Genomic DNA, 11,045 nt, shown 5'->3' with positions numbered 1-11,045 from the left:
TAGAGATAGGAGTGTGGGCAAACAAATAAAAGAAGGCCTTTGTTTCTTTAATCTTTAGGGCTTTAAGAAACTTTGGTCACATCATTACAAGGATAGTCTTTCAATATACTTAAAAAAAAAAACTAAACTTTCCAGTAGAGTAGAGGGAGGGGGAGAAAAAAAAGAAAGAAAGAAGGCTCGCTTCAACCTCAAATCAGCCTACAACTCGCCTCGGGAGGATCAAAGCACGCCGGATCGAGTCTTCAAAGTTCAAACTGATTTGGAAGTGGAGCGGTCCGGAGCGAATTCGGTCCTTCCTTTGGTTAGTCGCCAATGATGCTATTTTAACAAATGTCAATCAATAGAAGAAGACATTTATCTGCCTCTGCTAGCTGCCCGCGCTGCAACTACCTCATAGAGGACGTCCTTCATGTGTTACGTGATTGTCCTTTAGCCAAATTAGTATGGAATCTACTTCATCCGCATCAGTTTGTTCAATACTTTTACAACCTCAATGCTAGAGATTGGCTCATTAGTAATCTCTCAGCGAAGAGTGATTGGAATTGCCGGTTTGGTGTTGCAGCTTTTTCTTTGTGGTACTATAGAAATCTCGTCATCTCTGAAGGAAAGAGTTTTCTCCCTGCTGCAACTGTTAGTACTATTCAAGCTCGGTTTGAAGACATTCAAACTGCATTGAAGAATAACTTAAAACAAAATTCTGCTACAAGAAGCTCCGGGCAGCTCATATGTGGATGGTTCTTTCCTCTCCTCCAATAATAGTGCGGCCTGTGGGGGGTGTTCCGAAATCACTTGGGCAGATATATTATTGGATTTTTGTGTAATGTGGAAAGTTGTTCCATCACTCATGCCGAGCTTTGGGAGATTGTTAAAGGCCTTCAGATTGCTAATGCACATAATTTCCAACACCTTATTGTTGAATCTGATTCTTGGTCTTTCCATTAAGTTTATTAAAGATGGGTGTCCAGCCTCTCATCCATGCAAACCACTGTTGGAAGACATAGCAATCTTGGAGAGACGTCTTCAGAAGGTGGAGTGGATCCATATTCTTAGAGAAGCTAGTGTTGTAGCCGACACCTTCGCTAAGAAAGGTCAGGAGCTCCCCATAGGTCATCATTTGTTTGATGTTACACATGCTCTACTTTCTGATTCTCGTGGAACTCTTAGAATAAGGCTTGCTAAAGTTTTTATTTGTCAAAAAGAGTAGTTTATAAAAGTTAATTTTTAAAAAATATAAGTAATAATAATTATATTTGGTAAAATTATTTTTTAAAATTTAAAAATATTATAATAAATATAAATACAAACATTAAATTTAAAAATTAGTTAATATATGAGGTCATATTAGATTTTTAAAATTTAAAAAGTACAAATTAATTTTAAAAAGTTTTATCTTAGATGTTTTTAAAATATTTTAATTTTTAAAAAGTGCAAACATAAGTATATGATTTTTTTTTATTTATCAAACACAAAATAAAAAATTTAAATTTTTAAGAAGCACAAACACATCTTTAAAATATTTTATCAAACTAAACCTAAAAAGAGCTGTTTAGCCTTGTTTTGTTTGTTCTGTTTGAGGTATTCGTATTAACCTCTTTCCTAAAATAAAATTAATAATATGATTAAGTAGGTCAAATAATATATATTTTGAGTATTTATAATTAAGAATTGTTATTATTATAATTTTATGTAAAATTTAATTCTATATAACCGTTATTTTTAATTTAATTGAGTAATAATAGATATTAAATTTAATTGATTAACAGGATACAAATTTTTGTTTCATTTTATGTGAATTTTATTAGTTTTATATTGTAATCAAATTGTATTAATCTAGTAGTTAGATCATTAATTTATTTAAATAAATGTTAAGAGTTTGAATTTCGTTTTATATAAATTAAAAAATAATAATATACTATAAACTCAATTTTTATATAAATAGATAAATAAATGTATGTTCAAAATTATCACTTACACAAAATTACTTACATGAAAAAGCTAAAAAAAAAGTAACATGCTATAAACTCAAACTTTTAGATAAATGAATTATTAACTCTTTCAATACTTGTCTGTCCTAAATTATTAACTCTTTCGCTAGTTATCCTTGCCTACAAAAGAAACAAATTTAACCATTTCAGTAACTAGTACGCAAAACTAAAATTTCAAAGAAAAAACTAAAAAGAAAAAAAAAAGTAAACACCTCTTTCTTCCAATCAATTCGAAGAGTTATGATCATCAGACCAAGTACTTGAACAACAAGGGCACATATAATTCCAAGCCAGAGTCCCTGTAGAGTATCTATTGTTATTATAAAAAAATTGATATTTAAATCTTTTTATATTATATTTAAATTATATTTTTTAATAATTTTATATTAGTAATTTACTTACCTAAAAATTAACTAATTATTTTTTAATAAAAAATAAAAAAATCTTAACTATGATTATTTAATTAAAACATAAAGTACTAATTAAATACAATAAATATATATTAAAAATATTATAATAATAATTATAAAAAATTTTAGTTACAAATATTAAAATTCTATAACTTAAACATATTAATGGTCTTACTACTATATTATTTAGTCTTCTTATGCTTACTATAAGACTCTGCTACTCTTTCTTTCTTGGATAATAAAGATCTTGATTTTGGGGTTCACCAAGAATCGAACTCTTGATCTTTTAGATCTAGCGTTCTAATACCATGTTATGATACCGCTCATCCCAAAAATTTCAGCTGATGAAAAAAGTAACACTAATGATTATATCTCTAATACTCCATAAACCTCCATTATACACCTTGTATAAATATTCCATTGGCTCCTCATACTTTCCCTTCTTTCATAATATCCGTACTAATTAGCAAAAACTCATTCAAATAAATTTAAATTTGTTACATTTTTTTTACTAAATACATTTTAATATATTATGATTATAAAATTAATTCATAATTTTATATTTATATTTTAAATATTTTTTATTCTCATTCATTTTTTTAAACCCAAATAAATTTAAATTTGACACATTTTTTTAATAGGTATATTCAAATCTATCATAATTATAAAAATAATTTTTATTTTTTGTATTTTTTATTCTCATTCATTTTTAAAATATTTTTTAATTGCTTACAACTCAAAAAAATGTTATATGAAAAGACAAAGTATAACAACTAAAATAAATATAAAAATAAAAGCAACAAATGAAGATATAATTTTGTACAACTTTAATATAAAAAATTTATGTATTTTTTAAATAAATATTCAAATTTTTAAATAATAAATTATATTTTAATTTATATTATATTTTAATTGAATAATTATATAAAATTATATACAAATTATTAAATATTCTATAAAATAGTTTTAATATAAAATAATTTAAATTTAACATTAATTTATATATTATTTAATCAATTTTTAAATAATATAATACTTATTAAAATACACTATATAATATAATTAAAGGTAATTTACATTAATAAATTGTTTGGCCAATTTATCCAATTATATTGTTTCAAATATAAAGATGCAACATTGTTTCATATATCTATAGAAATCGCTTCTTACCAAAATACATAATCTGCTATAGCCAACATCAAATTACATGCGAATACATGTGAATGAAAGAATATAAAAATTAAAATGAATGAAACAGTGTATTTACGTCTTCATATTTAAAATAATGTAATTGCATAAATTTAAAGGACAAACAATTTATTTATGTAAATTGTCCTATAATTAATTTACCTTTTGGTGTACTGCGCATATCTCAATCTAAATTAATTAAGACCCTCCACAAATAAAAACAATAGATTTCAGTTTGGTATTTACGTACCTTTACTTCAAGATGCAAGGCGAAAGCTAACACAATAGCTGACGGAACTCCAACTACATAGTATGACCCTAAGTTAATAAAAGCACCCATTTTTTGCCAACCGCATCCTCTGACAATTCCTGAGACAACACCCTGCAGCCCGTCCAAGAAATTGGATGCTGCAAGAATTGGCAGCATAAATCCCACCTGTCGAACCACTTGTACGTTGTTACTGTAAACATGGCCCCAAACGTTGCGTATCATTATCATCAGTGTTGCAACCAGGATACCCTCAATAATGGCTGCTACTACCACTACACGCACTGCTAAACGTGCAGACCAAGGATTACCAGCTCCAAGTTCGTTAGATACACGAGTACTGCAACACAAACAAACAATGATGCAATTACAATTGTTTACTTGATCTCGGACATTTGTTGTCACAGAATTCTAAATATTCGTCAGCACGCAGCAGTAATTAAGTTACCTTATAGCTCCACTTAATCCAAACGGGATCATCCAAATAGTTGATGCTGTATTCACACTGTAATTCCCAACATTAATTAATATCGGTGCAAATAACAATATCCACAATAACATGTAAAGATCTAGTAGCTAAGAATGATGAGAACTACATCAAATGTGGAACTAACCAAATAGAAAGCACTGATGTTTGCAACTTTGGATTTGGAAGACGACCAGATAGGAGAACCATCAATTCAAACGACCACAGTTCTAAGCTGTTCAGCACAATGGCACAATGGGAACCAAACAAAAACTCATTCGTAGAGGATTTCGAACAGTATAACGGTGAGAAAAGCAACCGTTAATAGAAACTTACCAAACCATAACAGCAGAAGGAATAGCAAGTTTCAAAAAAGAAGGAATATCATGGAATGCCTTCACTGAAAACCCCGTCCAAGTTTGTGAAAATTTTGGAGAAAACTTAATGTATAACGCAAGTATCAACACATTCACCCAATATGATATACAATTTGATATGGCAGCTCCTCTACTCCCTAAGTCATATTTTAACACTAACGCCCAACACAAAGCAGCATGCAGTGCAGTAGCTACCCCAGAGCTGAGTATCATTGGAATTCCAATGTTTTGTGTTTGTAGAAATCTAGTCTGACACTGAAGAACACTGGAGGCAAAAAGGTATGGAATGATTAACTGAGCATATCTTCCTGCTTCTGTGGAGATTTCGTGATCTTGGCCAAATAAAATCAATATGGATTTTGTGTTTGCCCAAATAATAGAGATGGGTATGCATAAGATGATAAGAACAAGCATGGCTTTTTGAACGTGTACGCCTAACATGCCATGCTGTCCTGCTCCATATGATTGGCCACAAAAGGTATCCAAGGCACTTGCCATTCCCATCTGTCATTATATGAAACCAACAACGAGTTGAACACAAGGTTTATTGATTCAATAGAAATAGTTCGCAATGAATTAGTAATCACTTCTAGTTTCCATGCCATGGAGGGGAGTAATCGGGTTTCGTGTTGAAATATTTTCATAACTAACACCGAACAAAACATTGGGATGGTTCAGTTGGGATTATATTTATTTGATATTTTTTAATAAATTCGAATTATAAAGAAACAGAACAGGAGAAAAATCCGATTAGTAAAAATCCGTAAAAAGAGTGTTAAGATATATAAAAGGAACTTACCACTAAACCAATACCAGTGACAGAAGAAAAGGAGGTGGCCATGGAAACGCCGGAGAGAGCCAACTCGCTGACATGACCCACAAACATTATGGAAATAAGCTCAATGGCGAAATTAAGAAGATTCACCATAATTAAAGGTCCTGCCAGACATACTTGCTTTCTCACTTCTTTAACCACTAATGTTAACTTATTTTGTTTGGATACATTAGGCTCAACAGAGACACGGGTATTATTCTTGTATTCTCCCTCCATGGACTAATTTATATATTCTTACATAAGTTGTGGAGTGAAGAAGTTTATAAGGAAGAACAAGTCACTCCCATAGAACTTATGAAAGTGTGTTGTAACACAATAGATTAGGTTTATATTTAGGTGAGTTTTATGGAGGCATAAAAAATGTTGGCTAAGGATGACATTAGGTTAATCCCTGTTTGAAATAAATTTTTTTTAAAATCTATTTTTTTTTAACCAAAAGATAGGATTGAGATTCGAATTAAATCAAAATTATATATAGATATTGTGTTTTAAAATTTGAATTTCACTTGGATGCTTTTTTATTATTGTTAAAGAAGAAATTTTTTGTAATTATTGAATTTTATATTATTTAAAAAATTTTATTCTTTTGACCCAATTATATTTGTAGAAATATTTTTATTTAGTATTTTGTTGAATTTTTTGTGCGGAATTTAAATTTCGAGAGTTTTATGTGTTTTAGACTTTTAGTGCCTATAAAAGTATAAATATCAATAATAGTCTGTTTTAAATATAATAGTGAAGTGAAATCACAATATTTAGATTGAAATTGCATAATAAAAAAGAAAATTAGTTTTTAAGAATACTAATAAAGTGAAAGAGTTGTGACAAATGAAATAAAGAAAAAGATAAATAGGAAAAATAAAGCATTACTATTATTGGCAATTTATCTCTTACTGATTTGATTTCAATTATTTTTACACTGATAATTACCAAAAAAAAATGAATTAAGAAGCACGTTAGCATATATTTATACATAATACATTAATTTTCAGTCTCAGCAATTTTAATTTTATGTAATTTTTTTTAAAGAAATAAACAAACCAAAATGAAATAAATGACAATTCAATTATTTTAAGAAAGCATTAATTAAATTTTATTAATTAAAAATTCAACTATTAAGTATTAAAACGGTCTTCAGAATCTTAAAAAATTTCAATAGCAAAATTAAAAAATTTTTGTATTAAAATTAAAATATTTTAGCGTCACCGTTAAGAAATTTTATTACTATTTTTTACTTAAAGAATAAAAATGTATGATTTTATGCGTATGTTTGTGAATGGTTTTTGTTGTTTTTTCTACAAATATCAGAGTCAAAAGAATAAAACTTTAAATTTAATAAAATTTATTAATTAAAGAAAATTTATTTTAACCACGATAAAAAAAATTATACAAGTAAAATTAATTCTATATTATCATTAGTAAAAAAATAAAAATTAAATAAATAAAAAAATAACACTAACAATACAAAATTCTAATTACATCTCATTGTCTCATATATTTAGGAGTGGGCACGGATCGGGTTGGTTCGAATTTAAAATTAAATTAGAATCGAACTAATTAAATTATAATTGGTTCAATTTGGTTTGAATTTATATTATTTTTTTGTGTGTATTCGAACTGAATTAAACCGATTAAAAATAGATTGGTTCATTTTGGGTAATTAGATATCGATGAAACAAAAATTCATAAAAAAAATTTTTTAACATTAATAGAAATAATCTAAACATGTTAAACACCAAATACATTTAAAACTAAACACATTAAAATCCAAACATATTAAATGCTAAAGATATTAAAATCTAAATATATTAAAAGGCATATATATTTTTTAATTTTTAATTTTTTTATTTAATTAATATATGATCGGGTTTACGAGTTGGTTCGAATTCCGCACAACTAAAACCGTCATCCAAACCAATTACTAGAAAGAGTTATTAATTTAGTTCGAGTTGGACTCGATTACCCGTTGGTTTCAGAACCAATTTAATTAATTCGGTTTAAATTCAAATGGGTAATCAGATACCCACAACCCTGACTCACCCCTCCATGTGTTAGTGTCAATTTTTTTTATTTATTTAATAAGCAATAGTTTAGCAACCGGTTTTGATGAGTTACTCACAAAAGTTAAGCACATTCCGCATCTTCTCACAGTGCGAAATATTTTTACAATTTGCACCTATAAAGTCAAAATAATTTGTATTTTTATGTGCATGTTTTAGTGTTTGTATGATCATATCATGCAATATTTTTTTAACACATTCTCATTTCTCAACTACCCATATCATGCAACATGAGGAAATAAATGAAAAAAAAAAATCCAGCACCCTATCACCCTCCCTCATGCGAAATTACTCATAGTTGATAACAAAAAGGGTCTAGGACAAAATAGTTTGAATGTTAGATATATTATATTTTAGTTAGAGTTTAATTAATATGTATTCTTAGATCACATTAAAGTTATTAACTAATAAAATTTTAGATAAAAAACTAAAATTGTTTTTAATTTTCAAACATACTCTTTTAATAATATTAAATATATATTATAAAAAAATACTTAATTTTAATATGTTTTTTACAAATATGATTCAAAAAATCACATTTTATACTTAAAATTTAGTGATTACACCAACTAATTTTTTTTACAATTTTTTTGTTAATAAAAAAATACTTTAAAAAGATGAAAAATTATTGAGATCGAATTTTGGTTTAATTTTTTAATGTATTTTTTAAATAATTATCTAATTATTTTTGTTGAGCTCTTTAAAAATTGAGGACAATGTTAGTAGTTTATTTTAATATTTTTAATTAGAAAAGAAAAACTATGTACCTAATAAAAATCATCTACCAAATTAATTATTATATGTTTGGGTAACTCATTTTCAGTTTACATCCTGTATACAAAGAAGATGGTATTGCACATCCATGAAGTGAAATGGTGAAATTTGCATATCCAATTTCTAATTCAATTTCAATTGAAGATGTAGAAGAGGCCATCATAGAATAAAAATAAGAGTTTGAAACAGCGAGCCCGCCCGCAGAGGAGAGATAAATTAATGAGTGGAATTATAGAGTCAAAAGTGATTAGATTAGATATTTAAATGAGATGACACTAAAAAAAAGAGGCTAATATTTTATTTTGTCAAATGTGAAATGGTGATTAAAAAAAGATGACAGTAAAATTTTTGTTATATTAAAATTGTGGCTAGAAGTACAATCAGTGATCCTAAGTAATAATTTGGCCAGTTGATAAGCAAAAAATAAAACAATTTCAAATTTTCAATACAATCTATAGCATGATATAAACTGCCATCTTGAATCATCTCAAGACATGTCTTATACCCATACCAAAAAAATGAATCCAAGCACTTAATTGACATTTGTTTGACCTCAGAGAGCCAAATAAATACTTAGTTGGGAAGATAATGAACCAAGTACAGAAGATTGTCAATAACACAAAAAGATCATTTATAAATAAATGAGTAAATTACACAATACTACATACAAGTGATACAACAAAAAAAAAGAGAAGGAGGTGACGAGTTAAACGATTTTATCATTATCTTTTTTAAATTACATCATTAATTCTTATCTCACATCTTGAATAGTATAAAAAAATAATCTACAAAGAAATATAAATAATTTCTAATCAATTAAGTCAATTATAAATAATTGTAATTAATAATTATTAATTTTATATTTTAAAAAAATAAAATATAAATAATTATTAATTAATAATAATTTAAAAAATTAAAATTACTAATTAATAATAAATTGAGTAATTAAATGTTGGTTACCCAAAAGAGTTCTTTACATGTATTATGGGAAACTTTGCAAAGTTTAACTATGGACAATCTACCTAATTAAATAAATTACGTGAATTGTTTACCTGAATACACAAAAGAGAACCCTCACATTTGCAATTTTAATTTTATGTAAACCGTGGAAGCTAACACGGTTTTTAGTTTGTACGTAAACCGTTGGAGGCTACAAGGTTTTATGGTTAGAAAAGGTTAGGCATAATCCGTGGCTACCAACCACGGATTATGAAGAAAAAAACTAAGGCATAAACCGTAGTTATTTCTCACGGTTTATGAAGAGGAGGACTTGAACGAAAACTCCCATAGGTTCCCACGGTTTACATGCAAAGTATAAATTATATGATCAAATTTTTTAAAAACCAAAATTTTTTATATTTTATTCTTAAATTATATGATCAAATTTTTTTATTTAAATTAAAAAATAAAATAAAGTCCAACTATATCTAGTAGAGAATAGATCTGTAAATTTATTATTTTTTTACTTTTTAAACTAAAAAAATAAATTTTTTTCTAATATTAAAAAAATTTTTTTACAATATACAAAAAATAAAAAAAATTTAAAATTTAAAATTTTTAAATTAATTTATTCTTAATTTGTGAACAAGTGCAGCTAAAAAAATCAATTGTCTGGGTGTAAATCTATTATTTACTAGATATTGATGGACTAGATTTTATATTTTTAATTTAAATAAAAAATTTAAACATATAATTAAAAATTTAAAAATAAAAAATGTAGTTTTTTAACATTTTTAATTTTTTTAATAATATTTTTTTATTTTATTATTCACCGGATAATGCTACACCCAGACAGTTGACTTTTTTTTAGCTGCACCTGTTCAAAATTAAGAATAAATTGATTTAAAAAATTTAAAATTTTAAAATTTTTCATTTTTTTATTTTTTGGATATTGTTAGAATTTTTTATTTTTTTAATATTAGAAAAAAATTAATTTTTTAGTTTAAAAATTAAAAAAATAATAAATTTATAGATATATTATTTACTAGATATTGGTGAATTTTATTTTATTTTTCTAATTTAAATAAACAAATTTAATCATATAATTTAAAAATTCAAAAATAAGAAATTTAATTTTTTAAAATTTTTTTATTTTTTATTTTTTTTATTCACCGGATAATGCTACACTCGGACAATTGATTTTTTTTAGCTGCACTTGTTCACAAATTAAGAATAAATTAATTTAAAAATTTTAAATTTTTCAATTTTTTATTTTTTGTATATTGTTAGAATTTTTATTTTTTTTAATATTAGAAAAAAAATTTACTTTTTTAGTTTAAAAATTAAAAAAATAATAAATTTACATATCCGTTTTTTACTAGATATTGGTGGACTTTATTTTATTTTTTTAATTTAAATAAAAAATTTGATCATATAATTTAAAAATGAAAAAAAATTTGGTTTTTAAAAATTTTGATCATATAATTTATACTTTGCATGTAAACTATGGGAACCTATGGAGGTTTTCGTTCAAGTCCTCCTCTTCATAAATCGTGGAAAGCAACCACGGTTTATGCCTTAGCTTTTTCCTTCATAATCTGTGGTAGGTAGCCACGGATTATGCCCAACCTTTTTCAACCATAAATCTTGTAGCCTCCAACGATTTACATACAAGCTAGAAACCGTGGTTAGCTCCCACAGTTTACATAAAATTGAAATTGTACATATACGTAAGAGATTTAT

The 11,045-nt window shown here is 26.2% G+C and overlaps 1 protein-coding gene across 1 annotated transcript; it reads right to left on the bottom strand.

Moving 5' to 3' along the window:
- Window positions 1–1,934: 1,934 nt before the first annotated feature.
- LOC112783443 (protein DETOXIFICATION 16-like) lies at window positions 1,935–5,661 on the bottom strand. Its single transcript, XM_072213430.1, has 6 exons — window positions 5,494–5,661; window positions 4,654–5,198; window positions 4,466–4,552; window positions 4,300–4,356; window positions 3,834–4,191; window positions 1,935–2,284 (listed from the first exon to the last, which is right to left on the bottom strand). Exons 1-6 carry the CDS (start codon window positions 5,620–5,622, stop codon window positions 2,132–2,134), a joined length of 1,329 nt encoding a protein of 442 aa, XP_072069531.1. The 5' UTR covers window positions 5,623–5,661; the 3' UTR covers window positions 1,935–2,131.
- Window positions 5,662–11,045: the final 5,384 nt, after the last annotated feature.

The sequence above is a fragment of the Arachis hypogaea genome, chromosome 13, assembly GCF_003086295.3.
Source record: "Arachis hypogaea cultivar Tifrunner chromosome 13, arahy.Tifrunner.gnm2.J5K5, whole genome shotgun sequence".
NCBI lineage: Eukaryota > Viridiplantae > Streptophyta > Magnoliopsida > Fabales > Fabaceae > Arachis > Arachis hypogaea.
Note: the sequence above shows the minus strand (reverse complement) of the source record. Positions and strands in the feature narration are given on the sequence as shown.